The sequence below is a fragment of the Xyrauchen texanus genome, chromosome 14, assembly GCF_025860055.1.
Source record: "Xyrauchen texanus isolate HMW12.3.18 chromosome 14, RBS_HiC_50CHRs, whole genome shotgun sequence".
Classification (NCBI taxonomy): domain Eukaryota; kingdom Metazoa; phylum Chordata; class Actinopteri; order Cypriniformes; family Catostomidae; genus Xyrauchen; species Xyrauchen texanus.
Genome location: NC_068289.1, coordinates 40,275,162 through 40,303,080, shown reverse-complemented (window position 1 = coordinate 40,303,080; position 27,919 = coordinate 40,275,162). Strand labels below are relative to the sequence as shown.

The following is a 27,919-nucleotide window of genomic DNA, read 5'->3' as shown; positions in this document are numbered from 1 at the left end:
GCAATATAAGAATGAATTATTGCTTAAAATGTTTACATTGCATAGACACAAAATAATACATTCATGTAGCTGAAGCTCACAACACGTGTTTAGTACATTTAAACATTTATTTCTAAACCTCTAAATCAGTTTGTTAAATCAATTTCCTCATGATAAAGCAGTAAATTCTGTTTTTGTTGTTGGAATATCTGATGACGGCCTTGAATGTGTGAATGTCTTATTGGGGAATTTCTTCATTTTCAACAGAAATTAATGGGTTAAATTTGACAATACAAACTGACTAATGCAAATTGAATAATACAAATATACTTTGCATGAATCATTTTAAAATAAGAAAATAATTTCAAGAATGTTTATTTTTGTACATTTGTATAGAATTATTTATATATAGAATTGGTGAATTTCTTTAGTTCCTACTTTATTTTCAACAGAAATTAATTGGTTAAAATTGACAATACAACGTGACAAATAATGATCAAAAAATAAAAATATAAGTTGGATATTTTAAAAACAAAATATGTCAAGATTGATTTTTAATTAATACATATTTATTCATATATAGAATTGGTGAACATCTTGAGTGAATTTCTTTATTTTCAACAAAATCATAATTTGTTCTAACTAATACGAATTTAATGATTAAAACTTTTGTTTTGCACGGTAAGTTGCAAAATACTTAAAATAATTATTTATATATAGAATTGGAGAATAATTTGGGTGAATTTCTTTATTTCCAACAGAAATTAATGGGTTAAAATTGACAATACAAATTAATTAATGAACAATAAAAATATACTTTGCATGGATGATATTTTAAAAACAAAACATTTCAAAATTGATTTTTAATTTATACATATTTATTCATATATAAAATTGGTGAATTTCTTTATTTTCCACCATCATTTATTGGTTAAAATTGACAATACAAATTAACTAATAAAAACTGAACAACAAAAACTGAATTTATATGGTTTTTAAATGGCAAAATACTTAAAATAATAATTTATCATTATTTATTTATAGAATTGGTGAACATGCTGTATGGGTGGATTTCTTTAGCTCCTACTTTATTTTCAACAGAACTCCATGGATTAAAGTTGACAATAAAATTATCTAATAAAAATGGAACGATAAAAACAGACTTTGCATGGGTTATATTAAAACAACAAAATAATTATACCCATATTAGTGTTGCTATAACTGCATCCTTATGACTAGAATAACAGATTAAATTAGATCTGAGAACATCATAAACCAACTTTGACTTAAATAGTCGGAAGTTATTTAAATTCATAAATAAATGGCAAAAAAAAGATATTTAGGAAACACTTTAGAATAAGGTTCAATTCGTTCACATGAATGCATTAGGCATCATGAAGAAACAATTAACTTGATTTTAATCTACTATATAATTTGTACTGATTATTTTACTTTTATATGTTTTTATGTGTTCTGTTAAGCACTTTCTAAACACTGTTTTGATAGGCAGAATATACATTAAAGCTTTCCTTTCTAAAGTGATCACTAAAGTTGCATGGGATGACAAACGTAAAAGTCATGATGCACTCCTTTATTTACTAAAGGGTCTGGCTTTTTTAACGGAGAACTGGCAGTTTGGTAAAGTTGGACTGAATGAGGGCACTAGTGGTGTGTTTATTAAAACCCAGTGTCTATACCGAGAGAGCAACGAGTCACATGTTCAATCTTTCCGGTCACGTACTCGTTGAAGGACGTCTGATACTTCGCCAGCATCTTCAGCAAAAGACGTAGATTGAACCACCACTGCACCTTCGGCATCCTGTGTCTGCAGGACAATTAACATATCTCACAGTGACTGATACTAGTTTGATAGTTCTGACATTATACTTGTTCTGATTTACAGTATATTGCTTTTCTTTACAGTTTGACCTTAAAGGGACAGTTCACCCAAAAATTACAATTCTCTCATCATTTACTCATCCTCATGCCATCCCAGTTGTGTATGACTCTCTTTCTTCTGCTGAACACAATTGACGATTTATAGAAGTATATCTCATCTCTGTAGGTCCATACAATGTGTGTAAATGGTGACCAGAACTTTGAATCTCCAAAAGGCACATAGAGGCAGCATAAAAGTAATCCATAAGACTCAAGTGGTTTAATCCATGTCTTCAGAAGCGATATGATAAGTCTGAGTGAGAAACAGGTCAATATTTAAGTATTTTTTTACTGTAAATCTCCACTGTAACTTTCACATTCTGAAAGTGAAAGTGGAGATTTAGTGTAAAATTGATTTAGATATTGATCTGTTTCTCACTCAAAGTGATTGCATTGCTACAGAAGACCACTGGAGTCGTATGGATTAATTTGAAGCAACAAAAAGCACATAAAGATAGCATAAAAGTTCTGGTCACCATTCACTTGCATTGTGTGGAGCTACAGAGCTGAGATATTCTTCTAATAATCTTCGTTTGTGTTCAGCAGAAGATTGAGAGCCACACATTTGGGATGGCATGAAAGTGAGCAAATGATGAGAGAATTGTAATTTTTGGGTGAACTATCCCTTTAAAAGATGAATTGTAAGGTTTCTGTGGCACTAGTGGAATCAAACGAAATCGCAACCTTGGCTCAACCAGTGGCGTTAGTTTATTAAATGTTTTCAATTCTGTTTGGTAATGCTAGTGGTGCAGAAATTACACACTTGACCTTTAATCTAAAATCAACAGAAGGAAGAGTACTAATGTGTAACATAATCAGCCTGAAGAAAAATGTGAATGTGGCGACATTTTTGCAAAATAATAGTCATGATGTGGCAGTTTGGAGGTGAAATGTCCACTGTGTGGCGCTACAATCCATTTAAATATTCTCCAAAACAGATGAGGATGTTAATACGCTAGTGCAATGCTGCCAGGTACTTATTATTTCCCCTCAGTAATGTTATTAAATAACTTTTTGTATTGTAATAATGAGATATTATGTTATAAAAACGACATCTATCATTTTAGTGGGTTGTTTCACTGTCCACTTATAAAACAGATCATTTAACAAATTATCGCATATGATAAATATATTGAACATGTTCATAAGAGATTGTTCATCGTTCTTGCACTTGTCTATCAATGAATGTGCAATCCAATAGTTGTCGGGCATTTAAATAAAACTACAGAGGTATTGTAATGACAGTAATAAAATCAAATATAGTATATTGGTTGACATTTTATTTGCCACTTAATAAAGTGTGCAATGAATGAAACTTTTCTTTCAAAACTGTTAGAGGTATTTATACATCTTTTATACATACTTCCACATTCAAAAAATATTTTAGATTTATTTTTTATTTATTTTTATTAAAGTATTTTTTATTTAATTGAACTGTGTAAATCTTAATACATTTTTTTAGAGTGAGAATTTAATTTTATGATAATATCGAAAATATATTGTTTTTATGACAATATCTCGTTATTACGACATAATGATATCTCGTTATTACGACAATAATATTATCTCGTTATTACGACAATAATATTATCTCGTTTATTACGACATAATGATATTATCTCGTTATTACGTCATAATGCCAATATCTCGTTATTACGACATAATGCCAATATCTCGTTATTACGACAATAACATTATCTCGTTATTACGACATAATGATATTATCTCGTTATTACGACAATGATATTATCTCGTTATTACGACAATGATATTATCTCGTTATTACGACAATGATATTATCTCGTTATTACGACAATAATATTATCTCGTTATTACGACATAATGACAATATCTCGTTATTACGACAATGATATTATCTCGTTATTACTACATAATGATATTATCTCGTTATTACGACAATAATATTATCTCGTTATTACGACAATAATATTATCTCGTTTATTACGACATAATGATATTATCTCGTTATTACGACAATGATATTATCTCGTTATTACGACATAATGACAATATCTCGTTATTACGACAATGATATTATCTCGTTATTACTACATAATGATATTATCTCGTTATTACGACAATGATATTATCTCGTTATTACGACAATAATATTATCTCGTTATTACGACATAATGACAATATCTCGTTATTACGACAATGATATTATCTCGTTATTACTACATAATGATATTATCTCGTTATTACGACAATAATATTATCTCGGTATTACGACATAATGATATCTCGTTATTACGACAATAATATTATCTCGTTATTACGACAATAATATTATCTCGTTATTACGACATAATGACAATATCTCATTATTACGACAATAATATTATCTCGTTATTACGACATAATGACAATATCTCGTTATTACGACATAATGACAATATCTCGTTATTACTACATAATGATATTATCTCGTTATTACGACAATAATATTATCTCGTTTATTACGACAATGATATTTTCTCGTTATTACGACAATGATATTATCTCGTTATTACGACAATAATATTATCTTGTTTATTACGACAATGATATTTTCTCGTTATTACGACAATGACAATATCTCGTTATTACGACAATGATATTATCTCGTTATTACGACAATAATATTATCTCGTTATTACGACATAATGACAATATCTCGTTATTACGACATAATGATATTATCTCGTTATTACGACAATAATATTATCTCGTTATTACGACATAATGACAATATCTCGTTATTACGACAATAATATTATCTCGTTATTACGACATAATGACAATATCTCGTTATTACGACATAATGACAATATCTCGTTATTACGAGTGTTTATGAACTGATAATCCGATGTTTTACTCGTGATTTGTGAGAAAGTGAATAAAAGTTATTGTTGTGGTAGCGCCCCTAGTGTTCATTGCACCGATATGCACAACGAGCCACGTAAATATAATTTTGCAAAAATGTATGTATAGTAACGTGATTCTATAACACCAAGTTGATGTTTATCCCTAAAGGTTTTTACTCACTCGAAGTCTGTCTGGTCCTTCAGTTCAGTCACAGGACTAAAAGTCAGAACCTTCTTATACAGGCCGATCACACAAGCGCTGTCTGCAGAATTAACAAACACACGACCTGCCAGACACAAGCAGACAGTCTCATTCTACATATAAATTACACCAATAAATGCAATTTAATTTAGCGCGAGAAGTAGCATAACAGTGAGGCCATACATCTCCATTTCTAGTGACACAATTAAGCAATAAGCCACCAAAGATGGTGCGTTAAAGGGATATTTACCACAGTTAAGGGTTGTTCTTAGCCACAAACTATCAGTTTATAACAGAAATCTGTTTTATTTCGTTACAGTATATGCATCCAAATATCCCCTCACCTTGTCTAAACGTCTCAACCATCTTCTCCGTCAGCCACTGTACAGATCTAACGCCCAGTTTAGTGCCGCAGTTTCTGTCAAAAGGTGTTGGGACGCCTCCCTTTTTCATACAAGAGAAAGATATGAAATGACAAAACATCAATTGTTGCATTTGTATTTATTATTATGTGATGTCACTAGATGTACCTGCTGTAGATGTCCCAGGACATTGACTCTGCAGTCAAACACACCCATCCCCTCAGCGGAGTACAGCTTATGAATGAAATCAGTGTTGTAATGCTCATGACACTTCTCATTACTGTGAAGACAAGAGTTTCCTCTCACATCACTGAGTTACACTGCGTAACATCCTCTAGATATACTGTTAGAGTTGTTTGTGGGGTAAATTTGAGCATTCTGGTTAATGGTGTCTTCCATCAAGGTCTATAAAATGACAGTTAATTAATTAAATGTACTGAAGTTACTCGTGGAGGAACATAGTTTTGTTGTGTCATTTGTGCTGGACGTGCCATTAGTTAGTACCATATCTGCCGCTGGACCTTTTCTTTATTTAAGGATGTGACAAACACAAGAATGATTAAATTATAGAAACCTGATACATGAACATGACAGTCATTCATTTAGGCTTTCTGTACTGAACTTGGGTAAGAACAGTTTTTTTTTAAGGATGTCCCGATAGCATTTTTAGGAGTCCTGATATATTCGGTACTCGTCGATGTCCTTGATGCAATACTGTGAGACTGATGATTTGAGGACAGCATTTTTATTATGTTTCAGAAACTGTTACTCAAAAAAACACCATAAAAAAAGTCATTCTTAGCGGTCACAAAGTTATTAAAAATTATGTTTGTTTTTTGTCACAAATTCTGCATTTTCTCGATTTTTTCTTAATTCAGTATTCGACAGATTGATTTCTATTTTATTGTCAAAAGGATGTCTAAATAAATAAATTAAAACAAATTTAAATAAAAAATAAAATTTCAAAAATATTTTTTAAACATAAAATTACATTATTATTGCATAATTTTAATCAAACAAAGTACTTTTTTTTTTTTTTAACAGAACCTCACAGCAAAATCTAAAATTAAACATTGGAGTAATTTTGGTCAAATAAAGTGCTGCAGAACAGATTACTTAAATACAATACAATTATTATTGATTTATAACTAGTAATTAAGTATTATATATTGTATTTTTTTATTTAAATGGATGAGTCATTTTTAATTTTTTTTACTGGTATCAGAATCAGAAAATTATTTGTGTAGTGGCATAATACTGGAGTTTTGATCATTTCTAATTTATCTAATTTAACAAAAAATCTTTAGCAGTCTACCATTGAAAGTGCACCCAGTAATCTTTATCATTAAAATGTTGTACCTTATAAAAGCCGTTTTATTCCACATGGAGAGGGTCCGCACATGGGGGCGTGGCCATGTTAGAATCACATGACCAGCCGAATACTACTCGCTTAATCTCAGTACCCGTCCTGTTTTTGGACACTTTCACCAGTGGATTAAATGAATCATGGCATCTGACACTGAAAGCGTTTGAATGTTGCTGCATCCACGCCACTAGGTGTCACTGTAGGTCCAAGATTTCATCAAACTGAGTGCACCTTTAAATATAATAAAATATAAATAAATTAAAAACTAATTTAAATAGATATTTTTTCATTTCAAACATTAATTATTAATATTTTGTAATGTTTCTGGATATACAATCACATTTTATGGGCAATTTGTATTGTATTAAAATATTATTAAAAACGTGTCTACTTTTTTGAACTCTAGTTCGTTAAATTAAAATGATGCTTAAGCATACTACTTTCTACCTTGATTCAAATTCAGGTATCAAAATGTCATTTAAAAGACAATTCAATTAAAATAGATACATTCCGGGAAACTATTTTTTCATTTGGAATTTTGTCCAACGCTGGTAAACACAAAGTAACATGTAACACTGTATTAAAATAAATAAATAAAAATGATTGCCAGACTGTAACTACTGGTGATCTTTAAATGACGGTGTTCATCATATGTACATTGTAAAGTAACAGACATGACACAGACGACTCATTACCTCAACACCAGACCTCTCTGGATATCCTTCTTCATCTTCTCTGTTAAATGCTCCACGTTGGTCTAAATGATCCAAAAAACAGAGTGTCACACCAAAATAAACACACGCTTATAATGCGAGTGATTTACAAACATAATATACATATATATGAATTTGAATATATATATGAAAATATATAAATCAATGTTTTATTTCTAACTGCAAAGAATTATGAAATGCAACTTGATCAGTAAAGTTTGTCAAGACAGGTGGTCTGAAAGTTTACACTAATAAAAATAAGTTTGAAGGTTACAAATAGATTGATAGAAATATGCAAAGTCAGAAGTTCACATGCACTAAGTTAACGGTGCCTTTAAGCAGCTTGGCAAATTCCAGAAAATTATGTCAAGCCTTTGGACAGTTAGCCAATTAGCTTCTGATAGGAGGTGTACTGAATTTGAGGTGTACCTGTGGATTTATTTTAAGGCCTACCTTTAAACTCAGTGCCTCTTTGCTTGACATCATGGGAAAATCAATAGAAACCATCCAAGACCTCAGAAATAAATTGTGAACCTCCACTAGTCTGTTTCATCCTTGGGAGCAATTTCTAAATGCCTGAAGGTGCCACGTTCATCTGTACAAACAATAGTATGCAAGTGTACACATCATGGGGCCTGTAATGAGTGATAGCGAGAACAAATAGACCAGGGCTGGACTGGGAAGAGAAATCGCGGCCAATTCGCCCCGTTTCTCGGCCGAGTCACAGGCCCGTTCTGTTCACCCGAAGGCCAGTCTGCCCCTAATAGGCCCCAAAGTACGTTGGCCCACTGGGAAAATCCCCGGTATGCCAGATTACCAGTCCAGCCCTGATACAGACCCAAGAGCAGAGTAAACGTTCAAAGGATTTATTAACAATAATTAAGAGTAGTAACTAGGCTGTGGAATGTGGAAGATTCCGGCACCGGCTGAGCAGCGGGAAGCAATCTCCGATAACATGCGTGCTATGGCTGCACAAGGGGCAATCCATGAAGAGAGTGAGCGTTGTGGAAGTCAGGAACAGATTCGTAGAATCCTCCGTTGAAGCTTAGTGAGATGCAGAACAACCCCCAGCAGAGAAGAGCGACTTGACTCCAGACTCACGGGCAGTAAACAAGGTATCCTCCGTGGAAGACCAGCTGACACGAAGCAATACAGAAAGGCAACCACACACACGTAGGCAACCACACACCGGACACGCGGGCAACCAACAGTTACACGAGACTGGGCCAACTAGGCAGAGAGAGTGATGTTAGTACTCCACATCAAACAACAATCTAGCAAAGAGACTGAGAACATGACGGGTTAAAGAAGTGAGTGAATTAGGGAGGAACCAGTGTTGCATGGCACACTAATCAGTGACATGATCAGCGTTCCCATGGAAATGCTGATCATGCATGCCGGCTGCGTCTGCGAGACATGAGGAAGTGAAAATGACTAAACAAACTCACCGGAGCTGTGACAGGACCACGCAGACAGACCATCATACCGCTCAGGATGGAGACGCATTCTGAAAAGTGCAAATCAATCCCAGAACAACAGCAAAGGACCTTGTGAAGATGCTGGAGGAAACAGGTAGACGAGTATCTAGATCTACAGCAAAACCAGTCCTATATGGACATCACCTGAAAGGCTGCTCCGCAAGGAAGAAGCCACTGCTCCAAAACTGTCCAAAAAAGTCAGACTACAGTTTGCAAATGCACATGGGGACAAAGATCTTACTTTTTGGAGAAATTTCCTCTGGTCTGATGAAACAAAATGTGATATTTTTCGCCATAATGACCATCGTTATGTTTGGAGGAAAAAGGGGGAGGCTTGCAAGCCGAAGAACACCATCCCAACTGTGAAGCATGGGGGTCATGTTGTGGAGGTGCTTTGCGGCAGGAAGGACTGGTGCACTTCACTAAATAGATGAGGATCATGAGGAAGGACAATTATGTGGATATATTGAAGCAACATCTCAAGACATCTGCCGGGAAGTCACAAATGTGTCTTCCAAATAGACAATGACCCCAAGCACACCTCCAAAGTTGTGGCAAAATGGCTTCAGGACAACAAAGTCAAGGTGTTGAAGTGACCATCACAAAGCCCCAACCTTAGTCCAACAGAACACTTGTTGGCAGAACTGAACAAGCGTGAGCGAGCAAGGAGGCCGACAAACCTGACTCTGTTACACCAGTTCTGTCTGGAGGAATGGGACAAAATTCCAGCAACTTATTGTGAGAAGCTTCTGGAAGGATACCCAAAACATTTGACCCAAGTTAAACAATTTAAAGGCAATGCTACCAAATACAAACAAAGTGTATGTAAACTTCTGACCCACTGGGAATGTGAAGAAAGAAATAAGACCTGAAATAAATCATTCTCTCGACCATTATTCTGACATTTCACGTTCTTAAAATAATGGTCCTGATTGACCCAAGACAGGGAATGTTTTCTAGGATTTGTGAAAAACTGTGTTTAAATGTATTTGACTAAGATGTATGTAAACTTCTGACTTCAACTGTCAATAGAAAGACAGAAAGAAGAGCAGTTTAAGCAGATTAAAGGACTTGTTTACATTATAATTTTTGCATTTTTTGACCGTTTGAATAGCCTTGGCCCACTTGAACATTCGGTCAATGTAAGTCTATGGGATTTGGGGGATGTTTGATCGCCTGCTGTGTGACACCCGTAATTCCAATCAGTTAGAAAAGTCAGAACAACCTGAAGGTCTGTGCCAAAATTGGTGGATGTATCTTGAAAGCTCTAGGAGTTTAGGGGTTTTGAAAAAGCCAATATAATAATGTTTGTCAATTGCATCAATGAAAAATGCAATTAAGTGTGAATGAGAAAATGTGGCTTTTTATTAAGTGGCTCTCTCTCACCTTCAGGTCATGGATGTTGAAAGAGTCCTCGAAAATATAAGCCGCATCCGCACCGACAGCGATGCCAGTGGTTGTTGCCAGGTAACCACAGAATCCTCCCATCGTCTCCACCACAAACACTCTTCTCTTGGTGCCAGTAGCAGACTGCTTGATCTTATCACAGCTCTTTATAACACACACACACGTATTTCACTTAAAAACCAGATGCCGTCAATTAAATCTGTCAATTGCATGTTTATGAATAGTTGTGGGATTTTTCACACTAAAATGTAAAAGCTCACTATTTAAACATACTGTGGACTAACTGCCAAAAATTGGTCTCATTTTTTCCTTCTTCAGAAAGAAAGACCCCCAAATAGTCTTATTTTATTCCATAAGATGGGAGCAAGTACTACCTGAAATGTAGGTGGCGCTCTAACGCATTTTAGCCATCGCAGATGTGCTCGTCCATAGACATTTAGTCTAACTTTCAGTTCATGCACCACCCCCATTTTTATATTGAATATCTCGGCCTCTGAGTGGACTACAAGCTCAGTCTAGGTGTCATTAGAAAGCTGAGATCCTCTTCTTTGTGATAATATATACAGTTTCATCATTAATATTTCTGATGATTTGTTTGGCATGCTTTTCCTGCAAGACTGCATTGTTTGTTCTACATTTACATTTATGCATTTGGCAGATGCTTTTATCCAAAGCGACTTACAGTGCAATTATTACAGGGACAATCCCCCCGGAGCAACCTGGAGTTAAGTGCCTTGCTCAAGGACACAATGGTGGTGGCTGTGAGGTTAGAATCTGTGACCTTCTGATTAACAGCCCTGTGCTTTAGCCACTACGCCACCACCACTCCAGTTCTGGGAAGCTAAAATATAACATTGATTATTCACACAAGCAAGCTCACAGACAAGTAAAAAATAGCTGGTAACTGGTATATAATATATATAAACTGGGCAAATAGTCTGTCTAACATGTTGAGTGGTCCAAACATCATCTGAACTTTTGACTGGATGTTAGGAGTGAATGCACTTAACTGCATAGATAGCTATATAGGATGCTCCCTTGCTCCCTAATTAGTGCATGACTTAACCTCCAGTGTGCTGTCTGTCTGCACTGGTCTCAGAACAGTTATAGGAGAGCTATAGGATGCTCCCTTGCTCCCTATTTAGTGCATGACTTAACCTCCAGTGTGCTGTCTGTCTGCACTGGTCTCAGAACAGTTATAGGAGAGCTATAGGATGCTCCCTTGCTCCCTAATTAGTGAATGACTTAACCTCCAGTGTGCTGTCTGTCTGCACTGGTCTCAGAACAGTTATAGGAGAGCTATAGGATGCTCCCTTGCTCCCTAATTAGTGAATGACTTAACCTCCAGTGTGCTATCTGTCTGCACTGGTCTCAGAACAGTTATAGGAGAGCTATAGGATGCTCCCTTGCTCCCTAATTAGTGAATGACTTAACCTCCAGTGTGCTGTCTGTCTGCACTGGTCTCAGAACAGTTTGAAATCAACCTTATTTTCATTCTAACTCCATAAATAGCTTCTGTAAGCAACATTTCCCATATTTTGGATGAACCCATTGATTCTCAATGTGAAAATGCACAGTAAATATATAGGATATTTTAAGGAAAATTAGCCTATAGTCCACAGAGTACATGGTCATTGTATTTAACGGCATGCCGTTTTGCAATAAATCAATGGAATAAAAAAAATAAAAAAAGGCAAATCTGATGAAACTAGAGACTCTAATCTTTTGACTGCAACAGGTTTAAATGTAAAAACTGAATGAGGTTTCTTACCAGATGTAGTTTTGTTGCCGTTTGCCAAAGACAAACTCCGCTGTGGTCAGCGCCATGTTGTTTTGTTACATTACACCTTGCATTGAACATTTTACCTTTAATGACAGCCTAAAGTGTCCTGAACTGAGATCAGTCGGTTTAAATGAAAATAAATTATGCATTGCTCATAGCGAAGCCAAAACGTAATGTCCACACATGTGGATCGCGGGTCTCGGGAGGTTATGACGCGATGCAATCAAAGAGAGACGTTACAAAAGCATCTGTCGACGATGTGCTGCAAGTGTATTAACTTATGCTTGAGATTTTGCTGTTGTTCATTATGTTTGGCTTTTTTCGACTTATTTGTGTAACGTCATAATAACGAAATGCCCGGCTCGGACGTAGGAACTTCCCAGGTGCACTTCAAGTGTCAATATGTTATGAAATTGCACCTATGATGCCTTACAATGCTGCCTATGTAGGCAGCTCACTAGGTTATAATATTTTCAGGTGACTAATTAATTTCTTGTAAGTTACATTTGTGTTTGATACAATGCATATGCCAAGAACGGAATAATGAGAATATAATCAAGGCTTATGTCAAAAGTGATCTTCAGTGGTGTGTACTTACAGCCATGGCAGCATTAACCGCAGTATCAGCCCCTAGACTGAAGTCGGTGCCAGGCACGTTGTTGCTGATGGTGGCTGGGATGATACACATGGGAATACACAGTTCATCATAGCGCCCCCTAGCTTCAACCAACTCCAATATCCCTTCAAAAGCCTGGACAGGACAGAAAAGCACAATCAGATAACTTAAATATGTTAAATATAAACTAAAAGCGGCAGTAGGATACATAGAGAATAAAGCAGTGCTTCTCAGCCGCTGGATGACAGCAGGGAAAAACAATGCTAAATGCATATAATACAATACAAACTAAACATATAATCATGCATAGTCCTTTATGATAGCAAAATAAACTTATTAAAAGTCTTATTCACTTTTAAACACTGCCAATTTCTTCTGTTGTTAATGTCAAAGTCTGCATGTTCTGGCACTTCTTAAGATTTGGCTTATACTAATATTATATTTGCCTACTGTTTGTTCCATTCATTAGGCTGTTGTTTATGCATTTACACATGCACAATATTTTCCATTAGGCATGTCATATTGTTAATTTTGCATGTTTTTGGGCCTTGGCTGTTCATGGTAATATTAATGCATTTCACAATGTTTGGTTTTTGTTAACTATGTTAGATTGCCACATGATGTGAGATCCACCGATATTATGCACTGTATTAAAACCTGTGAAGAAAGTTACGTTTTACTTCACCTCAAAACCACCAACAACAAGCAGTGACTGGATATTAAACTTGTTGAGGTTTGCCACTAGTTTCTCCATGCAGGTGTTCGGGAGTGTTCTAGAAAACATTGAGGGGGAAACAAAGTTGACAGAGACAAGATCCAATAAAAATCCAATGTTGTTTTAAAATGCGACACACCTTTTAGTTCCCAGCAGAGAGCCGCCCTGACCTGTCCAACCAGCTACCTGATTCCATGAGACTTCACTGACCTTTAACACAGGACAAATAGTGCTCGTATTAGTTCTCACACGTCAAGTGTGCACATACATTTCTGTAGGCTTGGATAAACACAGAAACAATATACACATATTCACAGCAGCTTAAATATGCAAAAAAAGGCTGGTCAGAACACCTTTGTGAGGGTATCGCTGCAGGTGATGGAGTTACATATTTACCCTTTTAAAAACCATAGCAGGACTCTACATTTATTACATTTATTTAATACATTTACTCAAAATAAAAAAAAAAAAAAAAATAAAAAAAAATACAAATTGAATTATTTTTCGATAAAATCCAGATGGGACTAATAAACGTAATTAGCATATTTTGTTCGTCTGAATTTAATTATCATTATATAAAAAATATAAAAATAAAATACAATAATTTGGGCTGACATAATGTGCCGATAAATTAATCGCAATTAATCATATCAATATTTACTGAGAAAGGTCCCCCCAAAAATATATTTTTTGTATTAATAATATTAATATAATAAATAATAATAAATATAATTATATTATAATGCAAATAATTCACATACATTACATCATATACATATATTGTTGCATTAGAGAAGTATTCAGATAAAATAAAAGTCTTTAACCCCCAAAAAATGGCTTTATCCCCTTAAACGTTAAAGTCTACGTATACATAAGTAACGCATATGAGGTATCATTTGAAAGCTTAAACTTTGAGCTTTTCATAGATAACCATCAGTTCTGCATTTATGTAACTTAAAGTGTTACAAAATTAGGCCTCGTATCATTTACGTTGAAAATAAGCACCCCCTAGAGGTAATGGGATAGAAATATTTATACGAAGTCCTTCAAATAGCACATAAATAGACAAGTCACATATCAAATGAAAGCTTTCATTCTCAGGAATGAGACTGTATAGTTTATTTTGTTGTCCTAATAACACAGTTTGAAAGATTTTCAAAAGAATCACAAAGTGAAATATGATTTATATATGTCAGCAAATGCAAATGTCTCATTTATGCTCTGTTAACTGCTGCTGTAAGCCCCAAATACCCCAAAAACTTTATATCTGCTTAATTACCTTAGGATGATCTCTAACAAATGAGCCATTGTTTACTTGTCTGTGAGCTTGTTTGTATAGTCCAATGTTATATATTAAATGTCCAGGACAAAATATGCCATCCAGAAGGAAAGGCATGCAAAACAAATCAGCATAAAAATATATTTTCGACTATTGATGATAAAATGTTACATTATCATCACAAAGGGGAGGATCTCAGCTTTGTAATGACCCCTAGATTGAGCTTGTAGTCCACTCAGAGGCCGAGATATTCAATGAAATAATGAGGGTGGTGCTTGAACTAAACATTAGACTGAATGTCTATGGACGAGCACATCTGTGAGGGATAAAATGTGTTAGAGCGCCACCTACATTTCACATCTGTATATTGTGATGGAATGTGATAGAGAAGAAAATATTTTTTCTAGTGTTTCCTGCCATATAGTGGAATAAAATGAGACTTTTCAAAGTGAGGTAAAGTGAACAGAACCAGAATCACATATTTACAAATTTAGGATACATTTTCTATAATTGGCCTAATTCCACCTGTACTGTTATTAATTGTTGTTATATGTACTCATACGCTATACAGAGGCTTTTAAAACATCTCACTTATTAAAATGAATGTGTTAAATCAGCATTCCCAGTTAAACTGTAAACATAAAAAGATTTGTAAACATGGTTTAGATGCTGTCATTTTCAAACTTTAATGTTTTTTTTAGAACAACACTTTATTTCACAATGATTTATTGGGTCAAATAAATGTTTTGTACCGCTCCGTTGGCCAGACCCTCAAATCCATCGTTAACTATGTAAACGCGGTGACCTGTGGAGAGTCCGACTCTAACCGCTGATCGCACGGCAGCATTCATGCCAGCGGCCGGCGCTCCTACATTCAGAATCCCCATGGAGTGACCACTCTGAGAGCAGAAGAGCACAAAAGAGTTTATATGAGGTCAAAACAATTGAGATGAAACTAAACTGGAATGAACAGGGCTGATCTGTGATACCAGCTTCTTACTGATTAACACCTTTCATACATACAGACTAATGTTATATGATCTGTTGGGGATGATTATGAGCGACATACTCTCAGGATGTCTGGTGTGAACGGTTCTCTTGAGGTCATTCCACAGCATCTGTATTGGGTTAAGTTCTGGGCTCTGACTGGGACACTCCAAAAGGTGGATTTTAGTAGTGTAGTGCTGTGGAAAAAGTAAGTGAACCCTTGGGTTTAATAACTAATGATTTGATCCCCCTTTGGCAGCAATAACCTCAACCAAGTGTTTCCGGATTAGACCTGCACAAATTTCAGAAGGAACTCTTGAGGTCATTCCACAGCATCTGTACTGGGGTAAGTTCTGGACTCTGACTGGGACACTCCAAAAGGTGGATTTTCTTTTTTTAAGCCATTCTGTAGTGGATTTACTTTGATGTTTAGGGTCATTGTCCTGCTGCATCACCCAACTTCTACTGAGCTTCAGCTGTGCACAGCCACCCTGATATTATCCTGTAGGATGTCTTGATAACCTTGGGAATTCATTTTTCCCCTTGGTGATGGCAAGTGGTCCAGGCCACAAAACAGCAAAGCAGCCCCAAATCATGATGTTCCCTCCACCGAACTTCACAGTTGGGATGATGTTTGCATGTTGGTATGCAGTGCCCTTTTCATGCCATACATAGTGCTGCGAGTTTTCCCCAAATAATTCAACCTTAGTGTCATCAGTCCACAAAACATTTTCCCAGTAGCGTTGTGGGGTGTCAAGGTTGTCTTTGGCAAACTTCAAGCATGCATCAATGTTTCGTTGGAAAGCATCAGATCCTTCGTGATGTCCTGCCATGAACACACTCCTGTTTAATGTTTTCCATACAGTAGACTCATGAACAGAGATGTTAACCAGCTCCAATGATTCCTTCAAGTCTTTATCTGTCACTCTAGGGCTCTTTATTACCTCATTGAGCATTCTGTGGTGTTCCCTTTGAGAGTCATCATTTCTGGACGGCCACTTCTAGTGAGAGTACCTATAGTACCAAATCATCTGCATATATAGACAGTTTGTCTAACTGTGCACAGATGAATATATAAGCTCTTCAAGATAACGTTTTAACCCTTTTCAGCAACAATTATTGATCGTAGGTCTTTGGAGATCTCTTTTTGTTTTTGTTTTTGCAATGCATGGTCCACATCAGCAAATGCTGGCGTTTGCCAACACCTGACTATAATTAGCTTTTGTTGATGCCATTAGCCAAGGGGTTCACATACTTTTTCCAACCTACACTGTGAATGTTTGAATTATGTATTCAGTATGTACAAGAACAATTTAATAATCTGTGCGTTATTAGATAAAACAGTTTGTGTTTGTTCATTTTTGTGACAGATGATACAAATAAAATGTATACACAAATGCAGCTAATTCCAAAGGGTTCACATACTTTTACTTGCCACTGTACTTTGGGTATTCAGAAATGAAGCTGGCATCTTTATAACCATATTCCAGCATATTTAAGATGATTTTATTGCTTGTGTACTGAAAACAGTTGTGAAATCCCCAATATACATTTCACGTCTGTGTCATACTGTTTATTTACTCACTTAAAATGCAAATTTAATGTAATCGATTAATCGTTTTGTTATGTGTTAGAGTACTCTAGTACAAAATGACTCAAAATACCCATCTCTATGATTTATATGCCCCAAATTGATTCTATTTACCAGTTCGATTAAAAAGGGTTTTTGGTAAAGCCAGAACAATTCAATTTGATTTGATACACAGAACGACGTATCTTTGGCACACTAAAACACTTCCCTAATTGTATTTTAAGACAAGAAAAATAATTACAAACTACTCCAAATATAACTTGCTTACATTAAATAAACATTCAGGCGACTTGAAATTATACAAAGAGAACAAATTGTACAGAACAATAAACACACAGTAAAATACATTACTGTAAAACGTGCATACTGTATTTTACACTACATTATTTCAACATAACACAAACCAATTCGAACTCTAATTACAAACTGTTAAATTATTCAGGTAGTTTAGTTCATTGAGTTAAATGTCTTACCTGGACTTGAGCAGGCTTTTGATAGGCCAACAACCTATAAATGCTCCAGTTATTCTCAAAACTCCTGCAAACATAAATTGAGCCATCGTTAATGGGTCATGAGCAGGGCTGGACTGGTAATCTGGCATACCGGACATTTTCCCGGTGGGCCGACGCACTTTGGGGACAATCAGGGGTGGACTGGCCATCGGGAGAACAGAGCGCAAAATGGGCCGAATGGGAGCAATAAGCTGAAATGAGCCGCTGTGTTATGCAGAACGGGCCACAAAACGGCGGCAGCGATATGCAGAAAAGCAACAACTTTTGGGCCAGTTGCTATGTAAAATCCCAGGCCGATTTCTCTTCCCAGTCCAGCCCTGGTCATGAGGAAAATATTCAGTGTCCAGATTCCCAGACGTACATAAAACATGGGTTTATAACAGCGTGAGGGATGAGTAAATAGTTAACTAATCTTATTCTCACCTGCCCCGTAACTGTATGGCTTCTTCAAACCTTTTTTCATTCATGGCTCTCTGCACTTCTTTAGTCTTCAGGGGAAAAAATTAAAAAAATTTGTATAATATAATATTATAATAGGTTCAGATAAAATGTCAAATACGAGTTTGTTGTTGCATTTAAGACTCACCAACTCCACCGCCTCCATCAGAGGAAGCCGTACAGCCTGATTTCCTGATAGGCCCATCACACAGGCGGACGTGTCAGGCCCCGCCTCCAGTAGAGCCACCACGGCCTCCACGCCCAGTTTACTGCTCTACTCAACAAAAACAACCCAAAACCATCTTTTTCTAATGCTGACAACTGAATAACTCCATTTGTAAAACTATAGGAGTTACTCATTTAAGAAGATTTGTGCTGATGGCCGTAAAGTGCAAAATTAGGATTATTTACGAGCACTCTGTCAAAGGCTGATGGTGTTCCTCCTCTCTGGACGTGACCCAGCACGGTCACCCGAGTGTCATAACCCAGCCTCGCCACCACCAGCTACACGGAAAGACAGATTATGAATTAACATTTTGACATTTTTAAATCATTATGTGAAACTGAATATGAATTGAGATAGAAACCGAAGAATCACAATGGAAGTGAATGGGGGCAAAAACGCCCCCATGTGGTCATAATCCAAATGCAGTTGCAAATCGCATATTACCGTTTGCATTTTCGTTTACATGAATGTACAAAGTCCATTTGCCATTGCCTTATGAGTTATGACCCTGTCAAAAAAAGCAAAAGCATTTACCCTGTATGCAATCTCACTTCATCTGCATCCCGTATGGAGCCTGCCAAAATTCATAAGGAATAGCAGTTCCCTTCGCACTTGCATGTCCGATGCCTTACACAGACACCTGTCAATCAGTGTTGGGGTGGGCGTTTATACTGTGGGCGTGTTTTTAGTTGGAAGAGATTATTGATGCTGACTATCACACCTCGGGTCGCAAGTTCAATCCAGGGCGTGCTGAGTGACTCCAGCCAGGTCTCCTTAGCAACCAAATTGGGCCGGTTGCTAGGGAGGGTAGAGTCACATGGGGTAACCTCCTCGTGGTGGTGATTAGTGGTTCTAACTCTCAATGGGGCGTGTGGTGAGTTGTGTGTGGATCACGGAGAGTAGCATGAGTCTCCACATGCTGTGAGTCTCCGCGGTGTCATGCACAACGAGTCACGTGATCAGATGCGCGGATTGGCGGTCTCAGAAGCGGAGGCAACTGAAACTTGTCCTCCGCCACCCGGATTGAGGAGAGTAACCGCGCCACCACCAGGACCTAGTAAGTAGTGAGAATTGGGCATTCCACATTTGCTTTTTCATTTTAAATTTGGCAGACATCGTACCTTTGTGTAAACGAAAATGCAAACGGTAATATGTGATTCGCAGCTGCATTTGGATTATGGCACAAATTAAGCGACCACAAATTGAAAATGCAATTGCAATTGCAAATACTTCCATACATTACATTAGGAGGAGTTAAAGATCTGTTATCACGTCCATAACTGAAGAATATCGCTCACATCTTTGACGTAGTTGGAGGTGATTGGCTCGCCGTTTCTGTTGACCGCTCCCTCAGCGATGATGATGATGTTCAGTCTGCATCCTTTACTACGACTCTGAGCAAACACACAAACTCACAGAAAAAAACTAAAACAAATGATATTCATAAATACGTAAATAAATAGTTTCTCACCTCTCCCAGGCGAGCGCACATGAGGTCTTCCCAGCCTTCTTCAGGAGGAGCTTCTGGAATAAACAGCCAATCAGCTCCAGACGCCAGAGCTGAAACCAGCGCCAGATACCTGCAGAAAAACACCTGCATCAGTAATACTGTTGTACTGCTGCGGGTCACACTCATATACCACTGTCATATAGTGGGTGCCTGTTTATATAACTTAAACTCTGTGGACCCGCCGGTGGGCCCGCTATAATGCTCAAGTCCCCATATATATATACAGTAAGTCAGACATATGTAGTTTCATCTGATAAGATGTAAGGTTGAGTTTAAGAGGTTAACTCAGCACTTCTGTCATTTATTAAAGCATGTGATGTAAATGGGAAATAATTTGTAGTCTATAGATTATGCACATTAAGTAGCATAAACACTAAAGGCATTGCTAGGTGCTGTCTAAGGTGTTCTTGGTGGTTGCTAGGTAGTTGACCGACTGACTATGGTTTAGGTCATTTGCTCTGGGAAAACCTAAAGTCTGATCAGTTAGAAAAAATAATGTCTACTTAGCCTGAAGGTCTGTGACATTTGGTGGCATGTAGCTTGAAAGCTCAAGAGGAATTACAGTCAGAAAGGAGTATGGCATTTCGAGAGAGAAAAACCCCAACCAAAGTTCATGGTACTCTCATGATCTTCTGTGCAGTTTTTATCTCCCAGACAGTGAATGAGGACACACCGTGGCAGTATGACTCACCCACAGTGGCGTCCCATGACCTCTAGCACAAATGTGCGCTGATGGCTGAAACAAGCAATAAAACAAAGAGAGTTGCAAAATGAATCATAGATATGAGGATAACATTGACTTAATGTCTATCTGACCTAAATGCATCTCTCTCACTACAAGATGCAACATTTTGAGACAATTATTCTGGAATGTGCTTGGAATTAGGACTTAAAGTTGCTGTAAGCGATTTAATAGAGCTGCTAAATTAGCCACGCCCCCTCTTTCCAAAATCCTGAACTCCAAAAATACCAAAATGAGCTTTATTGAGAGCAGAAACAGTTGTTAAAAACAACAGCAGGAAAACAGCGCCCTCATCTGACAACTGCTATGAACAACATGGCATCAAAATGGCATTAAGCCTCAATAACTCTCTGCAACTACAATACTATATGATTGACAGGCAGAAAGAGTCATTTTAATATCATGCAGACCTCGTAGCTGTGGTAGTGATGGCGTCAATGATCTCAGTGATGCGATTAAGGGCGGAGTCAGCGCCAATGGTCATGTCTGTTCCGCAGAAGTCATTATCAATAGAGCCCACCAGACCCACGATGTTCAGATGACCGTGCTGCTTCGCAGTCTCTGCTGTGATCCGACCTGTGAAGGACAGTATAAATGACCTTCATAACCATGTATAGATTTTTTGCCAGAGATGATAGCTTTATTTTTCAGCCTTTTGACGATATTCAATATATATCTCCATAATTCTATGTTTTTATTCTTTATTGGTCCAAAATGCTTAATGAAAGAACTAAAAGTAAAAATCTCCTTTAAAATAAGGCACGCCTTACATTTGATAAGAGATGCCTTATTTGTAAAAATATAATAATAATAATAGTTTTTTTAATAAGGCATGTTTTCTACGCTGATGAACAAGAATCATATTTGATCATTGTTATTGTTATTTACATGCACCAACAGCCTACAACAACAACACATACTGTAGGTAATAAACAGTAACATAGTTTTACTAAAACATTCCGTGAACAATTTTGAGTAATGATACAAATGTATCGTTGACTCAGAGATTTGAATCGATTAATTGAAACTGTAGGTGTCCAACTTAACTTGTTACCACATCTGATTAATTTCAAATGTTTCAAATGTTTATTTTTCTGTAAAGCGATTAATGCATTTACCAATTTGACATATTATTCAGCTGCGAGTGTGTTTTAAACACTGGATTGAATACTGCGGATCATTTCCAATGTGTCAGAAAATACACCGATTTACACAGCGATTCTGCGACAATGATCATGTGATGGAGAAAGGACCTCTTAACTGTAATCTATTGTACAAACGAACCCAGATGGGACTTGTGATAGCATCAGAATTTCCCCGCTAATAGCAAAACAAGACATCCTCTTCAAGCGCTTTTCATGTGGAGTTCAAAATGGCGTGAATGGTTGTAAATGTGGCTTCACGATAGTGGTTGCAAAGTGGATAACAACGATTAATGTTGTGGAGGATTAGAGTTAAACTTTCATTGTCCATTGCAATGAATACGTAACATATGGGGACTAGTACTTTCAATTAGTCGACCTCACACCTAGACTTTGGGGAATGTTTAATGTTAATTGGCTATTTTAGTACATTTCTATCTTAATACTGTGGAATATTTTCTTTGGAAAGTGTTAATAAAACATTATTGGTACATATAATTTTGTTTTCTTTCCTAAAAGGAAATAAAATGCATTTTGACAGAAAAAAAAAATTAAATACAACGAGTAAAATGTCGGCATCTGCGATTAATATCACGATTTAACCAGCATATTTAGCATATTTTTAGTGACACAGGACCTCATTCCACCCCCTGTACCTCAACCATTTTTTGAAATTGTGCCAAAACATTTCTTTGGTATACCTCAATCTCTCTCTTTTAAATAGTGTATCACAAGAAAAATGCTAAAATAGGAAAAAATTAAATAAAAAGTACAATGGTTTAAGTACCAAAAGTGTATTCGGTCATTAGAGACACCAGACTGCCATTGTTTTTAGTTTTTTTTGCACTTCCATAAATTATATATTTTTATTTAAGTACTATATATATATATAAAGACAGATAAGATAGAAAATACAGACAGACAGACAATAGAGAAATAGAGAGAGCGATAGAAAGAAAGAAAGAAAGAGAAATAGAAATATAGAAAATACAGACAGACAGACTAGACAGATAGAGACAGACAGACAATAGAGAAAGAGAGATAGAAAGAAAGAGAAATAGAGAGAGATAGAAAATACAGACAGACACACAGAAAGACAAATAGACAGATACCAGACAGACAGACAGACAGACAGATACCAGACAGACAGACATAGATAGATACCAGACAGACAGAGATAGATAGATAATACAGAGACAGATACCAGACAGACAGACAGACAGACAGACATAGATAGATACCAGACAGACAGAGATAGATAGATAATACAGAGACAGATACCAGACAGACAGACAGACAGACAGAGATAGATAGATACCAGACAGAGATAGATAGATAATACAGAGACAGATACCAGACAGACAGACAGACAGACAGATACCAGACAGACAGACAGACAGACAGATACCAGACAGACAGACAGAGATAGATAGATAATACAGAGACAGATACCAGACAGACACCAGACAGACAGACAATAACAACAATGGTGAATTATCAGTATGCCTGTACAAATACATATTGAGCATTTTATTTCTCACTCAACTTCTGATGTTTCAGTGACTGACTTTAAGTTTGACATTTGGTTATTTGATGAAGAAACAAAATGGAAGTAAACTATAGCAAGTTTAACACTTGAACATTATTATATGACAATTGTCATTTAGGTGTACTAATGAAATTATGTAAATTATGTGTCTATTTAGATTCAAAAAGTGCCTGAGAAAATACATATGTGTATCTTATGTGTATCTTATGTGTATCTTATGTGTTATGGGTAACTCAATATGTTTTTGACAGCCAGTTGCATGTCAGAAAATGTCAGTGTGAAAGTAATGAATCCTGTTCTAGATTTGTCTTGATTTGTTGCATTTTCTCTTTGATATATATAAAAAGAAAACATCGAAATATAAATATATATATTGTTTTTAAAATTTTACACTATCTGGGCATTTTGTAGATCTATTTGTGAGACCCGAATATGTAAGAGTGTTTGGCAGAATTCCCATGGTTAACTATGAAAAATCATGCAATTAACCGCAGTTAAAAATGTTAATCAACTGACAGCACTAATTGAAACAGACAGTTTAAACTGATACAAACTGACTAACTTCAACACCATTTTGGGCTCTGAAATTTAACCCTAGCCGTCTTAATGCTTACACAAGGAAGGATCGTTAAACAATTTTAATGTGCGATTTATTTCCTAAAGAACATTAGACTAATCACGATATTACCAATCATTATTAATAATTTTATATCAGCTGCAACATAAAATAAATCTGAAATCGAACACACTCAAAAGCTCTAACGTTATTTCCACATGAATGTCAGTGTGAACCAGAAGTGCGTGTTGATGTGACTTTGTACCTTTCTTCACCAGTTCCTCGAGCAGTCCACTCCACTCAGAGCGGAAGATATTCGCCCCCGTCAGGCTGCCATCACCCCCACAAACACACAGATTAGAGATGCCAAGTTTTACCAGGTTAAAGGCAGCAGCTAAACGCCCCTCGCGCGTAGTGAAGGCCTTACAGCGGGCACTGCCAATCACTGTGCCACCCTGTGGAAAAGAGTCAGAAAGAGAACAATGAAACACAATGCAAAGACATGAGACTTACCAAATGCCAGATGTCTTTGTAATGTTTAAACTCATGCAAATTGTTCAAAAATGTATGTCAATGCTGTGCACAGTGTGTTGCATGCATGCATCACAGCTTCGTGGAGTCGAGCGACGCAAAATGCAGTATTCAGAGTCAAGCGTTGTGTGTCGTGACTGGGGCATGATGGAGCACGGCTGGCGCTGAATCAGCGGGAGAGCGAGATAAGGGCAGCCAGAGATGCAGGTTTGGGAGAGAGAGATGCACGCGTCCGTGTTGCACGTGTGTCTGTTTGTTTATGCTTTATGTTGTGTTTATCATTAAAAGTTTATGTTGATTGTTCTGCCAGTTCCCGCTGCCTCCTTGCCCATCTTTTACCTGTTACAGTGGTGTCGAAACCCTGGAGAAAGGAGGGATGCGCTGTCCCGGAGTCCTCATCGCTACCATCCACCAGGGAGGCAGCCGACTGAAATCTGACTGGGGCTCGGGGTCGCTGCTCGCTCGAGTCAATTTAGAACAGTGACAGTCTATTGAGCATGATTGTGTTCCGTCCACCATGAACGGAGGACTATTGCCAAAGCATTAAGTAGCACAAAACAGATCATGACAAGACAAATAATGAGAACCAGTGACAGTGTGTCTGGAGCTCGTGCGCATCTCTCTCTCTCTCTCCTCCCCTAGTCTCTACACCAGGTTCACAGGAGGCGGGGTGGACCACTGGCTGACAGAACGGCTGGAAGGGCAACAACTCCCGTCCAGAGATGGGGAGGGAGTTAGTCAGACCGTTGGCACCCCGGCCAGAATCGGGTGGGGGAGGAGTTTGATGAGGAGGAGGGTGTAGCCGGCCCGTGATGCAGCGGGCACTGTGGCCGGGCACTGAATCAGCTGAGCAGTGGGAGAGTGAGATAAGGGCAACCAGAGATGCTGATTGGGGAGAGAGAGATGCATGCGTCCGCATTGCATGTTTGTTTGTTTATATTTAATGTTGTATTTTAGTGATTAAAAGTTCATGTTAATTGTTCAGCCGGTTCCCGCCTCCTTTTGTGTTTCACAGAAAAAATAACTGCATACATTTTGTAAGTTTTCATTTTTGGTTAAACAGTACATTATTAATACAAGTCGAATCTGTCACAATCTACAGAATAGTATAAATGGACACAGCTGAAAATCAATGACATCATCATCACATAATCATAGAAATATTTATGCCACAGAATTAAGCAGGGCAAATCAACATGTTCGTAGATGTGACAAATAATTCAGTCCAACTCATTGCATACAGGATAGTAGGACAGGAACATTTCGCAAAACCAAATAAAAGCATGGCAAAAGAGCAGGGACGGATAATGACTTGCAAAGGCCCTGGGGCCAATTATCTCCAAGGGCCCAAAAGTTGTTGAGCAGGTGGGGGGTGTCACCAAACTAGATTGCACAGCCTTAAAGCCCAGGGCACCCCCGGGCAGTCAAGGGCCCCTGGGCACTGGCCCCATTGGCCCGGTGGGTAATCCGTCCATGCAAAAGAGCATTTAGGATATCTTATGTAACATCCATACATGTTAAAGTTTATATTTGAGCTCTCCAATACAAAATAAAAGCACTACGGTTCATGCAACAGGACAGCTTACCAGTAAACCACCTTAACGGCACCAACAGAACAGAAACATACAAACACAGTGTGACAAAGCTGCAGTTTAATACAGCAGAAACGACTTGGGCGACTTTAGATGACTGAAATCAAGTGCAGTTAACCTTGAATATATTCAGGACAAACTACATACACATCATTTATGTTCTTACCAGTTGAATTATATTGGTGACGCTTTGCCAGTTGGCCAGTTTAATATTTTCTCCTCCATCAACAAGTCCTTGATAACCCTGAATCAATGAACACAACACATTAGACAGTACATCCAATATCACTGATATATCACGATCACGTGTTCAGTGTTAATCACATGTTTTCACCATCCATACATTATAAAAGATATCTGGAAAACGCAAATATTCATGAGAGTACCTCATAAACCAGGTACACTTCGGCTCCCACAAATATTCCCATTCGGGTCACAGCCCGGACAGCTGCATTCATACCTGAGAGAGGTCAAAGGTTACAACACTATAGCCAATCAGCATTCAATCAAGTTTGAATTTCCAATCACTCAAAGTGATCTGTGCATATTAATCAGATTATGACTTTAACAGTGAATCACTTTTATTAAAGGTAAATCTGATTGGGTGCATCTCACGAAACATGTTAAGAACATGTTAAGAACATGCCCGGGTCATTTGTCAATCCAACATCACAGATAAAAGATACTGTATTTTGCTTTTTTTACTGTGATACTGTAAAATAAATACTGGATTACAAAAGTCAGAATCAAAATAAGGAGAATAATGAGAACTACAAAACAACAACAACAAACAAACAACATTAAAAACCTCCCTGCAACGTTCTGGGAACATTCATTTGAAGTACTACTAATAATATTAATATAAAATTAAAATAATAATAATTAAACATTTTGCATAAGTTCTTATTAGGTTATCACAAAAACATCCCTGCAACGTTCTGGGAACATTAGTTTATAGTTGTGCAGACTCAAACTTGGTTTCCCAGAGGAAATGACATCATACAGTAACGTTAGGGGAACGTTATCATACATGTGTGTTAATAAGTGATCATGTGATTTGCGCTTATTGTGTAACAACCTGTAGCTGTACATGCGCATTTAAATGGCAAGACTTCAATAATCTTCATCTGGCCTTTTCTTCACATGAAACCCACACTACAATATATCCGACTGCACGAACATCTCTGATGTCTGTAGTGAAGTGCAGATGTTATTAGTGCAGATGTTATTAGTGCAGATGTTATTAGTATGTGATCACCTTGCGCGTCTCCTCCGCTGGTCAGTACGGCGATGGCCCTCCCCGAGCCCGTCATCCGCAGCTTCTCCAGCCTCGCGGAACTCATTCTGATCCCGGATACACCAAATCACTCTCTACGCATTCGGGATATACAGTTTCCACCACAGTCAAATGATTGTTTCCAGTCGTCTATTGCGTCGTTTTACCGTCCGACAGGCGGAAAAGACGCTGTAACGTGTCCAGCGCGCACTGATGTCTCCGCCCTGTTTACAGGAAAGGGGTTTGGCACACTTCACACAACAGACTGGCGTCTTATCTGCACTTCCACAGTCAGCTCAGCCATTCATAAAAACACAACACATGCATAATTGCATACGATCTTGCTACGTCTTAGAAGTCTATAAATGAGTTTATTCTACATTTATTACTTATTTTAGCCAAGAAATGAAAACAAGACTATTTTGTGTTTAGCAATACAGACCTTAACATCATATAGATACTTTCTATGCAAATAAATAAAAAAAATAAAGCGCTAATTAAACTGTACAATGTTGAAATATTTTCAAATGTATGTAAATGCAATACAAAGTTTGACTTTTTC

The 27,919-nt window shown here is 37.1% G+C and overlaps 1 protein-coding gene across 1 annotated transcript; it reads right to left on the bottom strand.

Annotated features, from left to right (window-relative positions):
- Positions 1-720: 720 nt before the first annotated feature.
- On the bottom strand, positions 721-27,575 carry LOC127654737 (ATP-dependent 6-phosphofructokinase, liver type-like). The gene is made up of 22 exons (XM_052142060.1): positions 27,340-27,575; positions 26,468-26,541; positions 26,248-26,325; positions 24,224-24,413; positions 21,122-21,287; positions 20,661-20,705; positions 19,931-20,039; positions 19,758-19,853; positions 18,645-18,737; positions 18,382-18,507; positions 18,219-18,283; positions 17,757-17,820; positions 15,458-15,604; positions 13,566-13,636; positions 13,397-13,484; positions 12,694-12,846; positions 10,292-10,456; positions 7,410-7,471; positions 5,517-5,628; positions 5,331-5,430; positions 4,966-5,071; positions 721-1,804 (listed from the first exon to the last, which is right to left on the bottom strand). Exons 1-22 carry the CDS (start codon positions 27,422-27,424, stop codon positions 1,657-1,659), a joined length of 2,343 nt encoding a protein of 780 aa, XP_051998020.1. The 5' UTR covers positions 27,425-27,575; the 3' UTR covers positions 721-1,656.
- Between the last annotated feature and the right edge of the window lie 344 nt (positions 27,576-27,919).